The sequence below is a fragment of the Trichosurus vulpecula genome, chromosome 7 (assembly GCF_011100635.1).
Source record: "Trichosurus vulpecula isolate mTriVul1 chromosome 7, mTriVul1.pri, whole genome shotgun sequence".
NCBI classification, from domain to species: domain Eukaryota; kingdom Metazoa; phylum Chordata; class Mammalia; order Diprotodontia; family Phalangeridae; genus Trichosurus; species Trichosurus vulpecula.
This window is the reverse complement of record NC_050579.1, coordinates 264,541,953-264,566,968: the sequence shown is the minus strand read 5'-3', so window position 1 is coordinate 264,566,968 and position 25,016 is coordinate 264,541,953. Positions and strand designations below refer to the sequence as shown.

Genomic DNA, 25,016 nt, shown 5'->3' with positions numbered 1-25,016 from the left:
TAGGGCCCCCTCCGCCCGGCTTCTGGTCTGGATCGTCCACGCCGCTCAGGCTGGGCTCTGCTCCACTCTGTTCCCAGCTCCCAGCTCCGTGTGGAATAGACCTCACCCAGAGACCATCCGGGCTGTCCTGGGCTGTAGCCCTGCTTCCCTCTGCTGTTCTGTGGGTTCTGCTGTTCTAGAATTGGTTCAGAGCCATTTTTATAGGTTTTTGGAGGGACTCGGGTACGGAGCTCACTCTAGTCCGTGCTTACCAGCCGCCATCTTCGCATTTTTGTAAATTTGACTGAGTTCTCTATATATTTGAGAAATGAAGCCTTTATCAGAGACACTTGATGTAAAAATTGTTTACCAGCTTTCTTCTTTCATTATAATCTTATTGCATTGGTTTTGTTTGTGCAAAACCTTTTTAATTTAGTATAATCAAAATTATCTATTTTACATTTTGCAATGCTTTCTATCTCTTTTGGTCATGAACCTGTAGCTCACTTATCTTCTTTAAGAATTTGGATGCCATGCCATTTGGTGCATATATGTTTAGGATGGATATTATTTTATTGTCTATGGTGCCTTTTAGCAAGATGTAATTTCCTTCCTTATGTCTTTTAATTAGGTGGATTTTTTTTTTTGCTTTGTCTGAGATCAGGATTGCTACCCCTGCTTTTTTTTTTTAATTTCAGCTGAAGCATAATAGATTCTGCTTTAGCCCCTTACCTTTACTCTGTACGTGTATCTCTGCTTCAAGTGTGTTTCTTGTAAACCACATATTGCAGGATTCTGTTTTTTAAATTTTTTTTATTTTTAGTTTACAACCCTCGGTTCTACATAATTTTGAGTTCCAGATTTTCTTCCCTCCCCAAGACAGCATGGAATCCCATATAACTTCCACGTATAACTATGCATTGAATTAATTTACACACTAGTCAAGTTGTGGGGAGGAATTATGACCAATGAAATGAATCATGAGAAAGAAGAAACAGAATAAAAAAAACCCAAAAACAAAAGCAAAAGAGACAAAAAAGGGGGGGGGGAAATGGTGAGCATGAAGTGTGCCTCAATCTGCATTCATACTTCATAGTTCTTTCTCTGGATGTAGATAGCATTCTCCATCGTGAGTCCTTTGGAGTTGTCCTTGCACCTTGTGTTGCTGAGAAGAGTAAAGTCTGTCAGGGTTGGTCCTCACAGAATCCGTATATCTGTGGTTGTGTGTAACGTTCTCCTGGCTCTGCTCTGCTCACTCAGCATTATGTTGTGTAGGTTTTTCCAGGTTGTTATGAAGTCTGTATCATCCCCCTTTCTTATAGCACAATAGTATCCCATTACCTTCATATACCACAGCTTGTTCAGCCATTCCCCAATTGATGGGCATCCCTTTGATTTCTAATTCTTAGCTACCACAAAAAGAGCCGCCATAAATATTTTTGTATTGTGTGATCTCTTTGGGATACAACCCTAGAAGTGGTATTGCGGGGTCAAAGAGTATGAACATTTTTATAGCCCTTTGGGCATAGTTCCAAATTGCTCTCCAGAATGCTTGGACCAGTTCACAACTCCACCAGCAATGCAACAATGTTCCAATTTTCCCACATCCTCTTCAGGATTCTGGTTTTTAATTTGCTCTGCTGTCTGCTTCAATTTTATGGGAGACTTCATCCCTTTAAAATTCACAGTTATGATTATTAACTGTGTCCGTCCTATTTTTCCTCATGTTTGTCCTCTCTCTCCTTTCACCCTTTCCCTTCTTGACAATGTTGTGTTTCTGTCTCTAGCCTTCCCCCATGTGGCCTCCCTTCTCTCAGCCCCCTCCTTTCCCCTTTACTTAATCTAGTTCTTTCCTACTACCCTGTGAGGGAAGATAGATTTCTATTTTCAACTGATTGTGTATATCATTCCCTCTTTGAGCCAGTGAGTAAGGTACAAGAGATACACCCATTGCCCTTCCTCCCATATTTCCCTCCACTGTAATAGGTTTATTCCCTTCTTAATGTGAGATAATTTACTGCATTCTGCCTCTCCATTTTTTTCTGCACCCATTGTAATCCTCTTTCTCATCTCTTAATTTTTATGTCATTCATGCAAATTTACTGTATACCTGTAAACTCTGTCTGTATTTATTCCTTCTAGTTATGCCACTAGTGGTGCAGTTTTTCAGAATTACAAGTATCATCTTGCCATTAAATCCTTCATGTTTTCATTTTTCCTTTTTTCCCTCTCTAGGCTTTTCTTAGGTCTTGATATTGGAGATCAAATTTTTTTTTGTTCAGTTCTGGCCTTCTACTTATGAATGACTGAACTCTTTCTATTTCATTGAATTACCACTTTTTTCCCTTGAAGTGTTATGCTTAATTTTGCTAGGCAGGTGATTCTTCATTGTAGTCCTAGTTCCTTTGCCTTCCAGAATATCATGTTCCATGACCTTTAATGCTGCGTCTACTAAGTCCTATGAAATATTGATTGTGGTTCCCTGATATTTGAACTGCTTCTTTCGGTCCATTTGCAGTATATTTTCCTTGACCTGATAGTTCTGAAATTTGGCTATACTGTTCCTTGGAGTTTTTATTTTGAGGTCTCTTTTCTGAGGTGACTGGTGGATTCTTTCAATGCCTATTTTGCCCTCTGGTTCCAGGATATCAGTGTAGTTTTTCCTGATAATTTCTTGAATGATGCTGTCCAGGTTCTCCTTTTGATTATGGCTTTCAGGTAGTCCAATTATAATGACATTATGCCTCCTGGATGCATTTTCTAGTGTAATTAGTTTTTACAATGAAATATTTTAGATTTTCTTCTATTTTTTCATTTTTCAAATTTATTTGGTTGATTCTTGATGTCTCATAAGGGTCAGTCACTTCCACTTGCCAAACTTCAAACACCTAAGTTTGAAGAGGTTGTTTTCCTCAATTAGTTTTTTTTTTTTACTTCCTTTTCCATTTGGCCAATTAACCTTTTAAGGAGTTCTTTTCCTTAGTGAATTTTTGTATCTCTTTTTCCATTTGGCCAGTGCTACATTTTTTTAATTTTAAACAAGAAGTTTATTTAAATATATAACTATATTATTTAACTATATAAACTATATAGGATCAATTTCTTTATAGTAACTTATCCCTACTGAGAGACACAGATTGCCCTATATGTAACAGCTATGTACAAAAACGTTATAAAATTGTCCTTGGTTTTACAGCAATAAAAGGAAAACATTGAAATTATCCGATCAAATAAGGTATGCAAGGATTTTTTGTGGATTTTGTGTTGTTTGTGTTCAACAGTGAGAGCAAAATAACTCACTGGAATATAAAGATAAAAGTTGAATGAACATGCCACTAATGGACAAAAGGGATATTGTCACAGGACTAGGTTTTTTTCCCCTCTCCATCTCCATTTGATGTTGACCAAAACATACCATCAGCCATTTTAGTTTAAAAATACACGTTATGCTTGTGCATATACACCAGTTACTTTATGTACAATAAAAGAATGGGAGAAGGGAATCAGAGAAGAGACAAAACTATGCTGCTGTAGTCAGGATATGGATGAACCTGAACCAAATCTTGATTTTCTAATTGTTAATGTATTGTTTTCCTTGAGAGCACAGTTCTGGAGTACAGTTTTAGATTCTCTCTTTTTTTTTTAATTTAAATTTATTTATTTATTTAACATATTTGGTTTTCAGCATTGATTTTCACAACAGTTTGAATTACAAATTTTCTCCCCATTTCTACCCTCCCCCCCACTCCAAGATGGCATATATTCTGGTTGCCCTGTTCCCCAGTCAGCCCTCCCCTCTATCATCCCACTCCCCTCTCATCCCCTTTTCCCTTCCTTTCTTGTAGGGCAAGATAAATTTCTACACCCCATTGCCTGTGTATCTTATTTTTTAGTTGCATGCAAAAACTTTCTTTTTGAACATCTGATTTAAAACTTTGAGTTCCAAATTCTCTCCCCTCTTCCCTTCCCACCCACCCTCCCTAAGAAGTCGAGCAATTCAACCTAGGCCACGCATGTATCATTATGTATAACCCTTCCACAATACTCATGTTGTGAAAGGCTAACTACATTTTGCTCCTTCCCAACCCATCCCGCTTTATTGAATTTTCTCCCTTGACCCTGTCCCCTTTCCAAAGTGTTTGTTTTAATTACCTCCACCCCCATCTGCCCTCCCCTCCATCATCCCCTCCCCTTTTATTTTTTTTTTATCTTCCTCCCTCTTCTTTCCTGTGGGGTAAGATACCCAACTGAGTATGTATGGTATTCCCCCTCAGGCCAAATCTGATGAGAGCAAGGTTCACTCATTCCCCCCTCACCTGCCCTCTCCCCTCCTCCCACAGAACTGCTTCCTCTTGCCACCTTTATGCAAGATAATCCACCATATTCTATCTCTCCCTATCTCCCTCTCTCAGGATGTTGCTCTCTCATCCCTTAATTTCATTTTATTTCTTTCAGATATCTTCCCTTCCTCTTCAAATTTTCTATTCAGTTCTGGTCTTTTCACTGAGAAAGCTTGAAAGTCCTCTATTTTATTGAAACTCCATATTTTGCCTTGGAACATGATACTCAGTTTTGCTGGGTAGGTGATTCTAGGTTTTAATCCTAGCTCCATTGACCTCCGGAATATCGCATTCCAAGCCCTTTGATCTCTTAATGTAGAAGCTGCCAGATCTTGGGTTATTCTGATTGGGTTTTCACAATACTCAAATTGTTTCTTTCTGGCTGCTTGCAGTATTTTCTCCTTGATCTGGGGGCTCTGGAATTTGGCGACAATATTCCTAGGAGATTTCTTTTTGGGATCTATTTGAGGAGGCGATCGATGGATTCTTTCAATTTCTATTTTGCCCTGTGGATCTAGAATATCAGGGCAGTTCTCCTTGATAATTTCTTGAAAGATGGTATCTAGGCTCTTTTTTTGATCATGGCTTTCAGGTAGTCCAATAATTTTTAAATTCTCTCTCCTGGATCTATTTTCCAGGTCAGTGGTTTTTCCAAGGAGATATTTCACATTCTCTTCCATTTTTTCATTCCTTTGGTTCTGTTTTATAATATCCTGATTTCTCATCAAGTCACTAGCTTCCACTTGCTCCAATCTAATTTTTAAAGTAGTATTTTCTTCAGTGGTCTTTTGGACCTCCTTTTCCATTTGGCTAATTCTGCCTTTCAAGGCATTCTTCTCCTCGTTGGCTTTTTGGAGCTCTTTTGCCATTTGAGTTAGTCTGTTTTTTAAGGTATTGTTTTCTTCAGTGTATTTTTCAGTATTTTTTTTGGGTCTCCTTTAGCAAGTCATTGACTTGTTTTTCATAGTTTTCTCGCATCCTTCTCATTTCTCTTCCCAATTTTTCCTCTACTTCTCTAACTTGCTTTTCCAAATCCTTTTTGAGTTCTTCTATGGTCTGGGGCCAGTTCATGTTTTTCTTGGAGGCTTTTGTTGTAGGCTCTATCACTTTGTTGTCTTCTTTAGGCTGTATGTTTTGGTCTTCTTTGTCACCAAAGAAAGAATCCAAAGTCTGAGACTGAATCTGGGCACGTTTTCGCTGCCTGGCCATATTCCCAACCAACTAACTTGACCCTTGAGTTTTTCAGTGGGGTATGACTGCTTGTAGACTAACGAGTTCTATGTTCCACGTTTGGGGGGGAGGTGCCAACTCTGTCAGATCCACACTACTCCTTCCCCAAGAACCCCCAGTCCGGACTGGGCTTAGATCTTCAGCAGGCTGTTGCACTCCTGCTCTGATCCGCCACTTAATTCTTCCCACCAGGTGGGCCTGGAGCCGGAAGTAACAACAGCTGTGGCTGCCCCACCTCCGCTGCCCCTGGGGCTGGAAGCCGAACCGCGAACTCCTTCCACTCCCGCAGCTTTTCCTGCTAACCTTCTCCGCAGTCTTTGGTGTTTGTGGGTCGAGGGGTCTGGTAACTGCCGCAGCTCACATATTCAGGGCGCCAGGGGCCTCATCCCCCTGACTCCAAGTTTGGTTGTTCCACGCCGCTCAGCCTGGGCTCTGCTCCACTCCGTTCCCAGCTCCCAGCTCCCAGCTCCCAGCTCCCAGCTCCGTATGGAATAGACCTCACCCAGAGACCATCCAGGCTGTCCCAGGCTGGAGTCCTGCTTCCCTCTGCTGTTCTGTGGGTTCTGCCGTTCTAGAATTGGTTCAGAGCCATTTTTTATAGGTTTTTGGAGGGACTCCGTAGGGAGCTCACTCCATTCCCTGCTTACCAGCCGCCATCTTGGCTCTGCCCCCCCCAGATTCTCTTTTTAATAAGCACTTCCTGTCTGCTGCTGGAATACAGTTGTATCTTCATCCTCCATTTCCAACTGTGCAAGTGTGTGTGTGTTTCATTGATTAGTTGCCCATCAAATCAGAATCTGATCTGCCTCATTGACAAAATGTTTTTCACAATAGGCTTTCATTAGTTTACTAAGTGGTGTGTCCCTCTTAATCTTAAATTGCACCACCGAACCATCTTGCCTTGCCACTTTCAAATTAATTTTGTCTTTTTCAGTATTGACTCCTTCCTTCAGCTTTTCATTGGGTATGGCAAGTCCGGGAATCTTTTCAGCTGCCTGTAATATCAATTAAAGTGGGACTTTCTTACTGTTTTAAAATGATTAATTAGGTGTCTTTGATTGAGTCTTACTAGGTGCTCAGCCCTAGGCCCAAATCCCTATCTATTAGGTGCAAAGCCTATGTGGGTGTGAATTGGTAACTAAGGTGGAGCTCCAGGTGGGGCCAATGAAGGGAGGTCTGATTATATCTTTGCTCCCAAGTAGGCCCTAAACCCCTAGCTATTAGGTGCTAAGTTGATGTGGGCATGAAGCCTTCAAGGTCCTAGGGGGAGGTGCTAACTCCAAAGCCAACAGTAGTACCTTAAGCTCTAGTTGCTCAGATGACATTCCTTAAAAAAGGGAAGACAGAGCTATTTGCTTAGGGCTCTCACTCTTGGTGGCAAGCTGACATGGAGACTCTGGGCAACTATAGTTAAGAGCCCTCCAACTTTCCCAGTTGTTTGAACTTGGTTATACTCTTGTAACTATGAATCAGGATTTGAATCTGACAAGATCTGTCTGTTGATGTTTGTAATTTGTTTGTATTTGCTCTGAAGTTCAGGGTGTTGGCTTTTTCCCCTGAACTAAGTGAATGATATTTATATGCTGGATTAAAGTAATATTGTTAACCCCTTAACATTGCTTTCCTTAGTAAAGCAGATCAAAAGAACCTGGGCTTGCAGCGTTCTGTGAGCTGGTTGTTGTTGGTTTTACACCCCCACAGCAGCTGCTAGCCAGATTGTTGCAACACTGCCACTTCACAAAAGAGGCACCAGGATGGTCTGCTCCAAGAGAAGGGGGGGATAAGCAGCAGCGACAGAAGCAGGAGCAGAAGGAGGTTGAGGAATAGGATGATGGTGATGGTGAGGAAGAGCAGGAGAAGGAGGAGGAAGTGGAGGAGAAGGAGGAGGAGGAAGAAGAGCCCAGTGCTACTTTTTAAGTAGTTATTTTCTTTTCCTAAGCTGTTGACTCTTTTTTCATAAATCCCTTGCAGCATCACTTTCATTTCTTTTCTTAATTTTTCTTCCACCTCTCTTATGTGAATTTTAAACTCCTTTTTGAGCTCTTCCATGAGTTCTTTCTGGGCTTGACACAGGCTTCTTCCTGTTTTCTTTGGGGTTTTGCCATAGGTATTTTGACATTGTTGTCTTCTGAGTTTGTGTCTTGATCTTCCCTGTTACCATAACTTTCTATGGTCAGATTATTTTGTTGTTTTTTGCTCGTCTTTTTTGGCCTTCATCATTTCTTTTAAATTTGAGCTCTGCTGTGGGGTAAAAGGGGAACTGTCTCAGGCTTTTTGTGTTAGGGGCTGTAGTCTCTGGCTGTTTACCTGGTGCTCCACTGATGTCGCCCTGAGGCCTACTGGGGAACTTTATGTCTGAGGGGGAGGGATGGAGGGTTGGCAGGTGCTGCTGGAGGCCATAAGGGACAGGCAGCTTTCCTGGTGCTGAGCCAGGGTTCTAGTACTGGGGTCTGGCATGTGCTGAAGCTAGTAGGGTATTTCATTGTTTTCCTGGTGCCAGCTTGAAGCACATGGAGGTCTGGCTTCTGGCAGCTGCCTGTTTACCTGGGGCTATGCTGAAGCATGTGGCATTTCTTAAAGGTGGATGAAGCACATGGGATGTCCTGGTATTAGCATTTGTTTGCTACATTTCACTGGGGCTCAGGATCTCCCCCGAGTTGCTGATATTGGGCTTGCTGGGAAACTTCCTGTCCTGGACTGTGCTCCTCTTTTACCCGAGTAAGACAGACCTTGCTTGCCAGTCTCCCAAGTTTCTTGGGCTAAAACATTGTTTCACCCAATCTTTTTGCTGGTTTTGCTGTTCCAGGATTTATTTCGGTGTGCTCTTTTATGGTTGTTTGGAGATGACTATGGGAGAGTCATGACAATTTATTGCTTACTGCACCATCTTGGCTCCCAGAAGTGGGTATTAGCAAGTCTTAGCAGTATTAGCAAGCACCCTAGCACACGCAGGATGGCCTGCTAGCAGAAGTTCTTTGACTTGCTTTCCTAAAGGAAAGACAGATCAAAGGGGTTAACAATCCTACTTTAATTAACCAATATAAGTAAAGAAGGTAAAGGTCATTCATTAGTTTAGGGGAAAGGTCAGCACCCTGAACTTGGAGAAAATATAATCAGAGAGAAATTAGCACAGAGATCTAATAGACAGACTCCAACTGTCTAAACAAAGTAATAGATACATACTCACCAGACAGGGAGCACATATATACACATATACATACACACACACACACACACACACACACACACACACACACACACTTTTGGCTAATAGGCTCAGAGCTGGAAGGCGACACAACCCTTGAGACTCAGTGCCAGGAAGAGTGAAGAGTGAAAGCCTTCCTGTAAGCAAGGCTCCCTGTAAGCAAGCTTGCCCTTAGGCAAGTTCTCCCCCAGTGGGCTCAGTATGACTCAGGATGTATCACAGCTGTGAACTGGGCCAGAGCTCAAAGCAGCAAGACATCCACGGTTGAAATACCTGTGTACCTTTAGCCCTGGGAACATGGGGACTCTTCCAATGAAGAAAGGGAACACATGTGGTCACATAGGCCTATTAATGGACGGGGAAGATGTTCATATTCCATTAACCTTACAGTATTCCACGCATTCTTTAAGATTAATTTGTTTATTCTCCAATTAGTGTTTTATTTATGTTTCCTTGGTCCTTTATTAAATATAATGTTTATTGTATTGTGATCTGAAAAGGATACTTTTAATATTTCTTCTTTTAACTATAAAATTTGTATGTATTAATATGTGGTTAATATTTGTAAAAGTTTTGTTAGCCTCTGAGAATAAACTTGTATTCTTTCTATTTCCATTCAGTTCTCTCCAGCTATCTATCCTATCTAGCATATCTGAAATTCTATTCACTTACTTTACTTCTGTCTTATTTATTTTTGGTTAGATTTATCCAGTTCTGAGAGGAAGATTAAAACTCCCCACTATTATAGTACTGCTCTCTATTTCCATTTTTAATTCATTTAACTTTTCTTTTAAAAAATTTAGATCATATGCTATATGGTGCATACTGATATAGTATTGATACAGCTTCATTATCTATTATACCTTTTACCAAAATGAAGTTACCAGGTTCTCTCTTTTAATTAAACCTATCTTAACCATGACTTTGAGACCATTATTGCTACCCCTGCTTTTTTTGCATCAGCTGAAGCATAATAAATTCTAGTCCAACCCTCCAGATCAAAACTCTGTGTGTAGATATCAATCTTAAATGTGTTTCTTGTATACAAAATATTGTTGGATTCTGATTTTAGCCTATTTGTTGTTTCCATTTTATGGATGAGTTCATCCCATTCACATTTAAGTTTTAATTATTATTTGCTACTTTTCTTCCATCTTATCTTTACTCACTATTTTTATTTTCAGCTTTTCTTTTTACCTAATCCCTGTTACCTTATCTTCTTCTCTTACTCTACTATTCCTTATTTTACCTACCCCTCTAAGAGTCTCTCACTCATCTTCTCCCCCACCTTCCTAAACTTAATTTACACACCCCTTCAGAAGTCGCATCCCTAGTCTTCTCCTCTATACTCCTATCCATACAGCCTTCTAAATGTCTCTCTTGCACACTATCCTCCAGTTTCTCACCTCTCTACAAGTGCAAAAGACTTCTACACACCTCCACACATTGTTTCCTCTTCAACGCAGATGAGAGTGAAGATCCCTAATTACAAGCACTCTACCCCCACTTGCTTCCTCTGTTTTATATCTTCTTTTCAGACCCCATTTTATGACCTAAGTTTTCTTTTTTATGTTTTCCTACCCAATTTTGTTTTTTTAGAATCACCCCATCATACACAACTCAGCCCCAAACTTTTTTTCAAACTACCTTAGTAATGATGGCAGTTTTTAGAATCCTGATAACATTACAATATACAATAGGTAAACACTTTGAGCTAAATGAGTATCTTATAATTAGTCTTTAGTATTTTCCTTATATTCCTTCTGTATCTTTTATATCAAAATTTCTAATAAGTTGATAATTTTAATAAGAATAATCTTACATGTATATGTATGTATGTGTATACATATACAAACATATACATGTGTGTGCATATGTATACATATATACATATATATTTGTGTGTATACCTATCTGTGTCTGTCTAATGTGTCTGTTTCTGTCTAGTGGGGAAGAAAAAAAAAGAAATTTATATGATAACTTTGCTACATATTTAAAAGGAAGAGAAAGTTGTTCATGATAGATATGCAGTTTCAAGTACAATTATCTTTGTTATATACTGTGTTATGGTAATGCTTGTTTTATTCCGTAAATTGAAATCAAATAAGTAAAAAAATAAATATCTTAAGGGTCTCTCTGTTGTTGTTTTGAGTTCTTGCCCTTGATTACTGTATTTGTTTACCTTTCTTATATATCAATTGTCCAAGCAGTTTGGAAAGTAAATAATTTCTTCAAGTCAGGTTTTCATTATAGGGCTACCTCATATTTCTGTTCTTTGAATTCTATTATCTTAAATGAATTGCAAGGCTCAGGTTTGCAGGATTCTTCAACTTCTGTTGCATGTTGAGTTCCTTTGCTCTTTCCAAAACATTATTCCATTCCCTCCTATGGTTTCTTTAACTGCACAGTAGTCTTGTATTCTTCCAATTTTTTCCCTTCTATATTTGACCAGGTCCTTGCGCTGGTCACTTGCAGAATTTGTTGTCATTTGAACTGTCAAATTTAAGTACTATATGTCTTTGAAGTTGTAGCATAGGGTGATTTCTGAGACTATTGATTCTTTTCATTGACACTTTTTCTATGTTCAGTTTTTTGTATTATTTCTTGTGTTATCATGTTCTATTTTTTACCTGAATACTAGAATACCTCTGCTTCCTAAGTTTTCTCTGTGCCTCTTGTCTTCAAAATTAGTTAGTTTTATTAAATGAAAATCATGTTTTCTTTTGTCATTTTTTTTGTTTTTTTCTTCCCTTCTAAATTTCCTTTCACTTATTAGTGAAATTAATGAAATTACTTCTTTTTTCTTGGATATTTTTCCTTGAGTTGCCTTTGTGGATTCAAATTTTTCTATTCTGTCTATTAATTCTGTTATGCTGGCCCTAAATTCTGATTTCAAAATTCATACTTCACTTTTACTTTTTTCTTACTTCTCTTTTAATCCATTCAGGAACATTCTGCTATGTTCTCTTCTCTCTTGAGATTCTACAGCATCTTCTGCCTCATCCTTGTTAATTAATTTATTTATTTTACAAAATTATTTTGTAATGTTAAAAACATTACATTTATTTATTCTACATAGCAAAAATAATTGTTGTGCTTTGCCAATTAATTTTTTTATCATCTATATAAGCAAATGGAATGAGTGTTTTTGCTTTTAAAATGATTTTTTTATGTTATTTGCTTTCCTAACATTGAACTATCCCCCAATTCATGGTATAAATCCTGTTTCAAAATGCTGAATATTTTTTTCAAATGCACATGCCATAATTTTATTTTAATTTTTAGCAGTATTTTCATTTTATTTGAATTTTTTTTCTTTCCAAGGAAAAATGCATTTTACAGTATCTGTAAACACATCAATATGTTTACACTGATTTGTGAACTTGGTACATTTTGGAATGTGGGAATACTCATCAGACCCAATGCAATGTGCAACAACATTAAATGGCTATTTATTGATTATATTGCTTTGTGATTTTCTTTCTTGCTTCATCTTTCCAAAAGGAGTTTGGTATCCTCATTGCTTTTTGAAGATGAACTTACCTTAGAAAAAGACATCATTCTCAAAAACTGAGGGAACTGAGGGAGAATAGATTTTCAAAATGAAACTATATTTGATTCTCTCAGAAAGATTAAAACTTTAGATAAAGCATTGATGTTATAACTTCTCTCTGTATCTGTCTGTCCCAGGAGTCCTTGTTCTGGACAGATCAGTAACTTCAGCTAATTGCTTATAGAGGACACGTCCCAAAGGAGAAAATAAAGCTAACAATAATTTCCATCCTCCATCCTTGAACAAATAGGGGAATTATAGGAAGGTACAAGTAATCCTTTTCCTCCAATATTGGTCCTTTGGAGTCTACTGGATTTGTTAGAGACTCCTGACATGGAGTAGTTTGTATCTAATTTCCTTGGCTTTTAGAAGGAAGCGCTATTATGGGGCAGGACAACATGTATTAGTTATTTACACTTGTTATATCATGAAAGGGACCTAATAGCAGTGTCTAAAGCTAAAAGCAACTTGAAAATCCCAGTCTGAGAACCAGTGGAGCAAAGTGATCACTACCTTGGAATTCAATGAGGATTTTTGTTTCTTCCTTCTTGCAATGTTCCTCTAAGTCTCAAAAACAGAAACAAGACAGAGAATTTATAGACATGTAGATTAATCACCTTGAGAAGACTCTCAAATACAGGGATCTATTCCTATGATCATCTAACTCAGCTCTTTCTTACCAGCTCTACAGAGTTGTAGCATACAGAATGTTATAGAGCTGTGATTAAGAGAAGTGATTGAAGAGGAGTTTCGAAGGTGATTTCCATGGTGAGATGAAAAGAGGCAAGTAATGTTTGGATCACTAATAGTTCCTTTTTTCCCAGTTCTTATTACACATGTCTTATGCCAGCCACAAAAATGTGGCTGATATTTAAAAATATTGCTGATCAAAAAAAACCAGACCATCATGTCTATCTTGAATATATCTAGGAGATGAGGAGACAGTTTGAGACCTCAATAAGTGAGCAAGAAAATAGCTTTTCTTTCAGTTATAAATGAAGTCTATAAGTTTTGGAATGACAAAGTCAAATCTTTTTAAACAATAATTATGGCTATGAGCTATGCCATCCTGAATACATTCCTAAGCAGGATTGAACCTAGTTAGTTCTGGTATGAGAAACCAGAAGAGCATGAAATTAGAGCTTTAAGGGACCTCAGAGGCCACCTAACCCAACATTCTTGTTTTATAGATGAAGAAACCGAGACTTAGGTAGAGGGCCCTGATCAGGGTTTATTAGCAGAGATTTGAACCCAAATCTTCTCAATAAAATGCAGGACTCTTTTCACTATACCACCATACTTCTCATTCAGACTACCTGGAATATTAGGTGCTGTTGCCTTACAAAGAGGGAGTTTTCCATAGTGTGTAGCGAGGTGGCTTCAGAGTCATTAATACTTTGGTTCAAGTTCTCCTTCTGATGCATATTGGTTGTGTGATCCTGAATAAGTTACTCTCCTTCTCATATCCCAAGAAAACTTTCTAATACCACAAACTGAAGAGAAAAAATACTACTACTACTACTACTACTACTACTACTACTACTACTACTACTACTAGTTGTTGTTATTGTTATTATAATGCTAGACATTCATATTGTGCTTTATGATTTATAAACTTCTTTATGCACATTATCTCATTTCATTCTTTCAATGGCCTTTAAAGTAAATAAGGAAAATGCTTCTTACCACTTTACCAAGGAGGGAATTAATTTCAGAAAAGGTAAGCTGTCCATGGTCACACAGTTAGTAAGTTGTAAAGCTATGCTTTTTTTCTTCCAATTACATGTAAAAATAATTCTGATTATTTCCTTTTTACAGTCTTGAGTTTCAAATTACCTCCTATCCTTTCTCCCTTCCTCCCTAACTTAGAAGGCCATAATTTGATAAAAGTTATATATGGGCAGTCATGCATATTAGTCATGTTCTGAAAGAAAACAGACAAAAAACCAACAAAAATATTGTTTAAACAAAGTATGCTTAGATATTAATTCAGATTCCATCAATTCTTTTTTTTTCTGGAGATAGATAGAATTTTTCACCATAGGTCCTTCAGCATGGACTTGTATCATTGTATTACTGAGAATAGCTAAGTCATTCACAGGAAACCAACGTACAATATTGCTATTACTATGTACGATGTTTTCCTGGTTCTGTAGAGCTAAATTTTAAGTCTAGGTCTTCTGATTCTAAGGCCACTTATTTGAATATACTACGATACCTCTCCATATCTACCACTAGAGTAGCTACATACCCTTCACCAGAGTGGCACCTCAGTGGCTTTAAGTAATATTTTGTAATTAGATTCTGTGTCTTAAATTAAGCTGATTTTATTTAATATGCATACACCCTATGTTAAACATCTAGACAAAACTAATAGAAATCAGTCAATCTATCAAAGAGTATTCAAAAAGCAATGACTCTGGGCTAGGCAAAGTGCTAGATAAAATGCCCTAAGTATTTCAATGCCTACTGTGTGGACAAAATATTCAGATGACAGAAATTTTATTTTTTTAAATTTTCTTATCTGATTTTTGGCATCCTTTCATGAAAAGACAAAGAAAAAATGGTAGGTTATATGAACAAGGAAATTTTTCAAGGTGTAGAAAAGTTCGAATTGTCTACACATTCTTCACTTCTAGTGGAAGCCATACCAATTTGGGATTTCAATTCTACATGAGTTCATTATCTATGTCATGATCTGAGAAAAATCTAATTTTTCTAAGCTTCAGTTTGCCTGTGTACAAAATACATTTAGAATGAAGCTTTGTTCTGATGTTTTCATACTGGAAGTTACATCAGTTTTTCATCACTGGTGACTTGTAAACTCTAACAGTTCCCACAAATTTGGAAAGCCTTGAACTATAAGCTCATGATATTCTCTCTGTCACTAGTTCAAGGGTTAGTCAAGATAAATATGACAATCATCATTCCAGAATACAGGCCATAAGGTGATGAATTTGTTGCTATCATAACAACTCAAAATGGCATATTAAGGCAAGGAAGGGCTGCAGTAAGACTATTTGGAGTACCCCCAGTGATAAACATGGACAGACCTTTGAAGAAGTAGGATTTATAAGATGTAAACTAGAGATTAAAATGCTGTTATTTTTTATCCAACAGTGTGTGCTTTGTAACTTTAAAAAATTGTTATAATTATTCTAATAAATTGTTATAATTAATTTGTTTTACTGCAATTACAGAGGCAGGTAGGTGGCATAGTGGATAGAGTACTGAGCCTGGATGGAGTCAGGAAGATTTAACTTCAAATCTGGCCTCAGCTGTCATTTAACCTTTTTTTTTTGTTTCAGTTTCCTCAATTGTAAAATGAGAGCACATTCTTCCTAAAGTTATTGTGGGGATCAAATGAGATAATATGTAAGTTTAACTGGATGAATGGCACAAATAAGCATAAATGTTTATTTCCTTCCTGTACTCACTTTAAGGATAGAGAGATGAATAATAGACAAAAGTCCACAATTTGTAAAGGAGTATGAGATACATACCCACACAGAAATACCTAAACTTTATAGTGCATTCAAGTTAGTAAAGAACTTAATCTCATCTATCTTTACAACAACTCTGGGAGATAAGTGCTATTATTATCTTCATCTTACAGATGAGAAAATTGAAGCAGGCAGAGACAGTAAATAACTTACCCATAATCACACAGGTAGTTAGTGTCTGAGGCCACGTTTGAAATCATCTTTGTTTCCAAAAAGGAAAAATGCTTCATGGCTTAGATCCTAGATCCCAGACACACAGTAAGTACTTAATGAGTGCTCATTTACTTACTGATGAATATTTTTTGTGTGATCCACCAGAAGTTCTTTTTACTCCCAAACATCTTTTTACCAGCCACCTTTGAACTATAATTCAAGCAATGTCATCCCTGGTAGTTGAAGGCATGTGTCAATCTACTTCCCTAATCCTTTATTTGGCCTCATAGGCACAGGTCTACACTTGAATTTTGGAGTTCTAGAAAATTTGGAATGAGGAAATGACATAATCACTAGCTTTATTATTATGTGATACAAGAAACAGGCAAACAAATCATATAAATTAACCAATATTTCATTTATTTAATTAGGTTATTGTGTTCATAAAATCACTTCATTGTTTTATTTATTGTTTATGGTTTTCTTGCTTTCAGTTTTATAAATCTCTCCATTTATTTTCAAATTTTCAAATTTGGTGTTTAATTGACTGTTTCTAATTTGCTGTCTTTCTAGTTTGTTTTTAGTTACATGCCCAATTCATTGATTTCTGTTTTCTCTATTTTTTTTGATGAAAGCATTTAGAGATGTAAATTTTCCACTAAGTATTGCTAAGGTCGCATCTCATCAGTTTTGATATATTGTTTCATTATTGTCATTCCCTTTAATGAAATTATTGATTTTTTCTTATGATTTGTTCTTTCATACACACATTCATTAAGAAGATATTACTTAGTTTCCAATTAATTTTTTATTAATAATTTATTTTTGTTTTTCACCATTCATTTTCACAAGATTTTGAGTTCTTTTTTCAATAAGATAGTTCACATTTTCTTCCATTTTTCATTCTTCTGATTTTGTTTTATTGTTTTCTGATGCCTTATGGAATCATTAGCTTCCACTTGTCCAATTCTAATTTTTAAGAAATTATTTTCTACAGTGAGCTTTTGTACTTCCTTTTCCATTTCATAAGTTCTACTTTTTAAGGAGTTGTCTTCTTAAGTGAATTTTTGTAATTTCTATATATCTTTTTTGCAACTAAACAATTCTGCATTTTAAAGAGTTCTTCCCTCCAGTGGATTTTTGTGCCTCCTTTACCAGCCTATTCTGGTTTTTAAGATGTTATTTTCTTTAAGCATCACTCTGATTTCATTTACCAATTTTCGTTCCACCTCTATTATTTCATTATTACAATCAGTTTTGATCTCTTCCATCAATTGTTGTTCCTATGACCAATTACATTTTTCTTTGCAGGTTTGCATGTAGCTGTTTTGACATTGTTGTCTTCTTCCGAGTTTGTGTTTTGATCTTTACTGTCACCATGGTAACTTTTTATGGTCAGGTTCTTTGTTGTTGTTGCTCACTCATTTTGCCAGCCTATTTATTTACTTTTAACTTTATGTTAAAGTTAGACTCTCATCCAGGAGTAGAGGGAGCACTGTACAAAGCTTCAGAGCTTTGTTTTCAGAGTGAGTTTGGGGGTCTGTAAATTATCAGTTCTTCTGAGGTATTATGATCTAGGGAGAGGTGTGGTCACTGCTCTCCTGACCTATGCTCTGCTCTGTGAGTGACCACATATACTGGTTTCTGCCATGGAACTGTGACCATGATCCCTGCTACTCATGTACAGGAGTAGTGCAATAGTGTTCCTTCTCACCCTGGGACAATGCAACAGAGTCCTGCACCCAGTGCCAGCAAAATATATCTTATATCTGCTTTTGATGACATGTCCAGTTCCCCTTATTCCCTTACTGTCTGTTGCCTGAGAACTCATAAGTCACTGCTACAGATTCAGTTGCCCCCAAAGCCTGAGGCTGGCTTGCCCTGAGGCTGAAGGCCTCAAACTTCTGGTTTGACAGGCACAACATGCACTGAATTGTAGTCCCATCTTACCCCAGTGAGACAGACCTTTCCTGCTGACCTTCTAAGTTGTCTTGGGATGGAATATTATTTCATCTCATCCTTTTGTTGGTTTCGCGTCTCCAGAATTCATTTTGAGGAGTTATATTTATGTTGTTTGGAAGGGAATTTGGGAGAGGTTGGGTGAGTCACTGTCTTTATTCTATCATCTTGACTTTCCCTCCTTCCCATTATCTCATCTGCAAAAGTATCTGCTAAGAATAGGTATGCCACAGGGTTGCAGTAATAATCAAATATTATATATTAAATACTTTGCACACCTTAAGGCACTATGTTCATTTTACTTTTCTCACCCACCCTCCTTACCATATAAATGGTTTAGTGAATTAAGTCAATAATTTATTTTTAAATAATATTTGAATAATATATTCCAGTACTTTATATACATTATTTCTTTGGGTCATCAAAAGAGACCTAAGAGATAAATGACTATAAAGCCAATCAGTAAGTGAAAGAGCTTTCCTGCCCATTGAATAGGCTTGGCAGGGCAGGGGGGGGGGGGGAGGTGGGGCGGAGTGGCACGCAACAAAGGGAGGTCTGATTAGAGACCGGACCACACCCTTTAACTAACTAGGTATGAGGCCCCAGGCTAGTTAGCAAACTAGTTTCCTAGTGTGAGAGAGGCCTGAAGCCCTCAGGGCCCTAAGGGGAGTTGCTAAGACCAGAGCCAATGGTATGTGCCTGAGTTTTAATCAATCAGATGACATCTAGAACTGTATAAAAAGAGAGAACAGAACTTGGAGCTGAGCAGGACTGAGGACTGAGGACTGAGGACTGAGAGTGGAACTGGAAGAATGGAGCTGGAAGCAAGGAGTGGAGAGCAGCAGGATTCAGAAGCAGAGAGCCAGCATTGAGAGTGTGAGAAGGGAGAGGGCTGGACAGGACTTGCAAAGATAAGGAACTTGAAGTCAGCAGAGCTGCAGGAGAGAGTGCTGAGCAGAGAGTTAGGATTCATGAGTGATCTTTTAATAGGGAGGCCCCAGCATCGAGGGGAAGCTACAGTATGGCTTGGTTTCTTGCTATAATATTTTGTTATAATTTCCTTGTTACTACAGTGAGGTGGGCTTATTGGTTTTGGAATAATATTGCCACAATATCAAATTGGGGGCATTGCTCTTTGAATCTGATCCTCTGGAGTCTAAATAAATGTTATACTTCCTCTGCCTTCCAAATAGAGAATCCCTTATACTTTGTGATTCTGAAACATTCAGGCATGCTCATGGTCCTCTCTGAGGTCATTAATTTTGCTTTACTACTATATGTGTATATATATATATATATAAATATATATATATGTACACACACACATATATATATATACACATACACACACACACACATATATATATATATTATATATATATATTTTATTCCATTTTACAAATGAGAAAGCTGAAACACAAAATTCCAATTGATCACAGATTTGGAGCTGCAGAAGACTTTAGAATAAGTCAGTTCATCAGTATGCAGGAATGCATTAAGCACTTTTTGTGTGTCTTGACATGTAGCACTGTGCTAAGTCTAGGGAATAGCCCCTGCCCTCAAGGAACCTACATTAGAAATGATAAATGTTGGAGAAGATGTGGGAAAATTGGAACACCATTGCATTGTCGGTGGCGTTGTGGACTGAACCAATCATTCTGGAGAGCAATTTGAAATTATTCCCAAAGGGCTGTAGAGATGTGTATATCCTTTAATGCAGCAATACCACTTCTAGGTCTGTATCCCAAAGAGATCATAAAAGTGGGAAAAGGACCCACATGTACAAAAATATTTATAGCAGCTCTTTTTGTGGTAACCAAGAATTGGAAATGGAGGGGATGCCCATCAACAGGGAAGTGGCTGAACAAGTGGTAGTATATGAATATAATGGAATACTATTGTGCTGTTAGAAATGATGAGCAGGCTGACTTTAGAAAAACCTGGAAAGACTTATATGACATGATGCAAAGTGAAGTGAACAGTACTAGCCAAATGTTGTACACAGTAGCAGCAACATTGTGCAATGACTGACTTTGATAGACTTAGCTCTTCTTACCAATGAAAGGATGAAAGACAACTCCAAAAAACTCATGATGGAAAATGCTCTCACATCTAGAGAAAGAAATCTGGAGTCTGAATGCAGATGGTAGCATACTATTTGCTCTCTTTTTTTCTTTTGTTTATTCTTTCCTGTGGTTCCTCCCATTGCTTCTTATTCTTCTTTACAATATAACTAATGTGAAAATATGTTTAGTGTGAGTGTATATGTAGAGTCCATATCAGATTGTGCTCCATATTGGGGAGGAGTTAGGGAAGGTAGGGGGAGAAAGTTTAAAACTCAAAATCTTATGGAAGTGAAAGTCAAAAACCCCCCAAAAAATAGTTAATTAAAACAAGTGCTGCTATTAAAAAAAATGTACCTTCCAATGGGGGAAACGAGGTAATCTCAGAGCAAAGGAACCAGTAGGTGAGGGGCTGAGAAAGGCCTCTCAAGTGTGAGCCTTGAGTGATATCATGAAGGAAACCAGGAAATCAAGAGATGGAAGTGAGGAAGCGGATCATTCCAGGTATGGAGGAAAAATAATATAAAAGCATGCAGACAGGTTATGGAATGTTATGTTCAATGAGCCATAACTAAGTCATTGTAGCTGTGTCAAAGAGCGTGCTGAGGTGAGTACTTTGACTCCAAATATAGGAAGGGTCTAGGTAATGAAAAGCTTTAAATGTTCTTTAGGACAAGAGGTAATTTAGTCTACTCTCCATCATCCATGGATTAAAAAAAAAGACAAAAACAAAAAACAAACTGATACCCAGACGTGTTAAATGAATTGCCCAAAGTAACATAGGTAATAACTTACAGAATCAGCAAACGGGTCTGCTGTCTCTAAATTCAATGTTGTTTCCCTTTTACTAGACTTCCTCAAAAGGGAATTTGACAGTCTTCCTCTAAAATGACAGGGTATCTACCCAGTTATCAAATAAATTTTAGTGTGAAGGAGTTAGCAACAATTGAGATATTTAAGTTAGAAAATTATAAATCATAACTTATAAAATTGAGCCAATCAACAACAGCTAGGGAGAGGGTTTGGCTATGACTACATTCTTTTTGTTATTTGAAGGTCAAGGACATGCAGACTCTAGGAAGGTCCACATTATCTGGAGAGACTTTAACTATTAGAAGTTTTAAAATTGAACTAATAAAGAATGACTAGAGTGAAGGATTTCATTTGTTTACACTTGGGAGTACTGTTTGGCCATATACACAGTCTTTGTTATTTTCTCTGATGGAGAATCCATCTGAATGACTGAATTTTGCTCTTTTAAAGGTGATCAAAAATCTCTTTGAACAGTGGCAGGAAGGAGGTGTTTGTGTTCAGTTTAGTTCACCAAACATTATTAATCATATGTTAGACCCTATTAGTCCTGAAGATGTGTAAGGAGTTAATGTTCAATTGGAAGAGAATAGGTTGTCTAGAAAGTTTGAATGGATCATATATGAAAAAATGTCTAAGGAATGAGTAACCTGTGGCCTCAAGGTCACATGTGGCCTTCTATGTCCTTGGGTGCAACCTTTTGACTGAGTCCAAGTTTTACAGAATAAATCTTTTTAAGGGGATTTGTTCTGTGAAATTTGGACTCAGTCAAAGGGCCACACTTGAGGACCAAGAGGGCCACATGTGGCCTAGAGGCTGTAGGTTCCCCAACCCTTGTGCTACAGACAGGACTAACTTTCCTATTTCTCAGTCTAGTGATTTTCCTACTTTAAAATGCTATTTCTTTGTTTTATATACTTCGATTTTAGAATTATCTACTATGATCTAAGTCTTCCTCTCCTTAGCCCCTTTATACTAAAGATACCTAGACCAGAGCTTAATATAAGTGAGTGTGTGTGAGTGTGTATGTGTGTAAGAGGAGAGAGACAGCTTGAAATTTTTTCCTTAAAAAATATTGGTTGAATTGAATTGAAAACAACAGGTTGATTCAGAGTGAATGTATGGATTATGAAAGTCTTAAGCTCTCTATTTGCAACTCCACTTTCTTTCCTATTAGTTACTCTCCACTCTTTGAAATATGACTTTATTATTCAGCTGAAACAGCTTTATCCTAAATTACCAGTGATGGCCAAATCTGTTGCTATTTCCTCCACTCTCTCCTCACCTCCTATTGATGCTGTTGATTACTATCTCCTGAACCTTCTTTCCTCCTTGGATTTTCATGACATCTCTCTATTGGTTCTTCTTCTTGTCTGAACATTCTTCCTGCTGAATATGCCCCCTCAATGCACTCCACAGTTCTTTTCTAGGCCTTCTTTTTTTTCTCTCCTTACACTGTCTCTCAGTAACCACATCAACTCACTTAGGTTTATCAACTCCATGCTGATGTCTCCCAGCTATATATATTTCTAGTCCTAGTCTTTCTCCTGAGACCTAGGCCTCCATAACCTGTTGTTTACTAGATATTTTGAATTAAAAGGTCTGGGGATCATCTCTAAATTAACATATTTAAAACTAAACTTATCTATAAATCTATAATCCCCCAAACCTACCCCTTTCCTGAACTTCCTTATTTCTCCAAAGGGCACTACTATTCTTCTGGTCACTCATATTTACAACTAAAATGCCCTCTTTGACTCTTCCCTCTCAATCCAATTGCCAAATCTTGCTATTTCTACCTCCACGAAACATCTCCCATCTGCCCCGCCCCCCACTCTACTAGATTGGCACAGCGTATAAAGCAGTGGACCTGGAGTCAGGAATATTTGAGGCCAAATTAAGCCTCAGATGTCACATAACTTTTTTTTTACCTCAGTTTCCCAAACTGTAAAATGGGAATACCAACAGCACCTACTTCCCAGGTTTTCTAGGATGATCCAATGAGATAGCGTTTGTAAAGCGCTCCACGCAGCTTGTGGCCCCAGTCTGCCTTTCTAATGTTACTGAACATCAGCCCCACACAGCTCAGGAGAATTGGGCTTCTTGCTGTTCCTCATGCATAGCACTCCCACTTTCCACCTGTGCCTATGCATGGTGGTTCCTCTAGCCTAAAATGCACTCCTCCTCTTATCTGCACTTTAGAGTCCCTCTTTCCTTCAAGTCTTATCTCAAGTCCCACTTTACCACAGTACTTAGCCAGAAGTAAGTACTTAATAAGAACTTTCTGACTGCTTTCTACATGGAGAATCTAGATTAAATATGCTTACTTACTCACCTAACAAGTTACTCCTAACAAAAAGATTGATTGATTAGGCTTCTCATTAAATTGGGCAGTCTTTTTTCATTTTCTTTTTTCTTATGGGACTGACAAAATCAATGCTTTTTTGGTAAAACTTCTTTCAAATCAGTGAAAGAAAATCAGTTTGAGTGGTTTTTTTATGGCCCAAGGAACCAAATGATTAATTGAATTTTTCACCTTTTGCTGGTTTTTTTTTTACCATATACACACAACTCACATATGTTTTCACCTTGATGCAAGTAAGTGAAGTAGCTAAAATTATACCAAATTGCTTGTGGATCCATTTTTTATGCCAGTGCTAAAGACTGTATTCCACTGTGACAGAATATACTAGGTAATGTTGTCAAATAGGGGACCAAAGATTTGAGCCTTACCTCAAATTCCCAGCTATGTGTCATAGTCATATATAATTGTTTCAGATTGTCTTTTACTCTGTTTTACTCACATTATTCGCCTCCTTATCAAAACTTAAATATATTACTATTCCTCTCTCTACAGGCACATGCTAAGGGTTTATTGTCATGAGCAACAAAAGTTCTCTGGAACTATTCATCTTGTTGGGTTTCTCTGATCGTCCTGGGCTAGAGCATATCCTTTTTGTTATAGTTTTAATTTTTTATTTAGTTACTTTGGTTGGCAATATCACCATTATCTTGGTCTCCCAACTAGATCCCCGGCTGCAAACTCCTATGTACTTTTTCCTCACCAACCTCTCTTTCCTGGATCTTTGCTTCACTACCAGTTCAATACCTCAGCTTCTCTTCAACCTGGGAGGACCAAATAAGACCATTAGCTACTTAGGTTGTGCCATCCAACTCTTCATGTTCCTTGGATTAGGTGGTATAGAATGTATTCTCCTGGCTGTCATGGCTTATGATCGCTTCACTGCCATTTGTAAACCCCTCCATTACACTGTCATAATGCATCCCCAGCTCTGTGTGCAGCTGGTGGCTGTGTCTTGGGGCACTGGACTCCTTAACTCTCTGGTTATGTCTCCTATAACAATGAAATTACCTCGATGTGGAAGACACCAAGTGAAACATTTCCTGTGTGAGATGCCAGCATTAATCAAGATGGCCTGTGTGGATACAGTGGCTATGGAAAGTACAGTCTTCATCTTATCTGTAATAATTGTCTTGGTGCCTCTATCACTTATTCTTATTTCTTATGCATATATTACCCAGACAGTTCTGAGGATCAAGTCAGCTGCAGGACGAAAAAAAGCCTTCAATACCTGTGGGTCCCACCTCACTGTGGTCTCACTTTTTTATGGTAATATCATCTACATTTATATGCAGCCAGGGAATAACTCCTCTCAGGATCAGGGAAAGTTTCTTACCCTCTTCTACAACTTGGTGACTCCTATGTTAAATCCTCTCATTTATACTCTTAGGAACAAAGAAGTAAAATCAGCATTAAAGAAATTATTTTGGAAAAAAGCAGGCTCGGGTGACAAGTAAGGTGAAGAGATAGGCACCTAATAAGGGCTTATTATGTACCAAGCATTGTGCTAATAGCTAGAAATGCAAAAACAAACAAACAAAAAGATCCTTCCTCTCAAGGATCTTACATTCTACTGGGGAGACATAACACGTGTACAGAGAAAAGCAAATCCGGAATTTATATAAAACAGATACATAGTACAGAAGGGGTAGTGTACTAACAAGTGAGAGGATCAGGATAGAAGGCAGCATCTTTGGAACAGTCACAATTATGAATCAAGTTACTGATTTGTTGTTGTTCAGTTGTATCCAACTCTGCCACAAGGTCTTTCTATTCCGTCCTTCCTTCTGCTTTCATTCTAATTGTGCTCATCATTACTTCTTAATTGGACTCATGAAATGGCCTCCCAACTAAACCTC

The 25,016-nt window shown here is 37.7% G+C and overlaps 1 protein-coding gene across 2 annotated transcripts; it reads left to right on the top strand.

Annotated features, from left to right (window-relative positions):
- Positions 1-19,751: 19,751 nt before the first annotated feature.
- LOC118856811 (olfactory receptor 2W3-like) lies at positions 19,752-24,746 on the top strand. 2 transcript variants are annotated; one of them, XM_036767315.1, is made up of 2 exons: positions 19,752-19,762; positions 23,681-24,746. In XM_036767315.1, the coding sequence occupies exons 1-2, from the start codon at positions 19,752-19,754 to the stop codon at positions 24,612-24,614; spliced, it is 945 nt and encodes a 314-aa protein (XP_036623210.1). In that variant the 3' UTR covers positions 24,615-24,746. The 2 variants fall into 2 exon arrangements, with proteins under 2 accessions (XP_036623210.1, XP_036623211.1); XM_036767316.1 differs by lacking the exon at positions 19,752-19,762 and having other exon boundaries at positions 23,676-24,746.
- Positions 24,747-25,016: the final 270 nt, after the last annotated feature.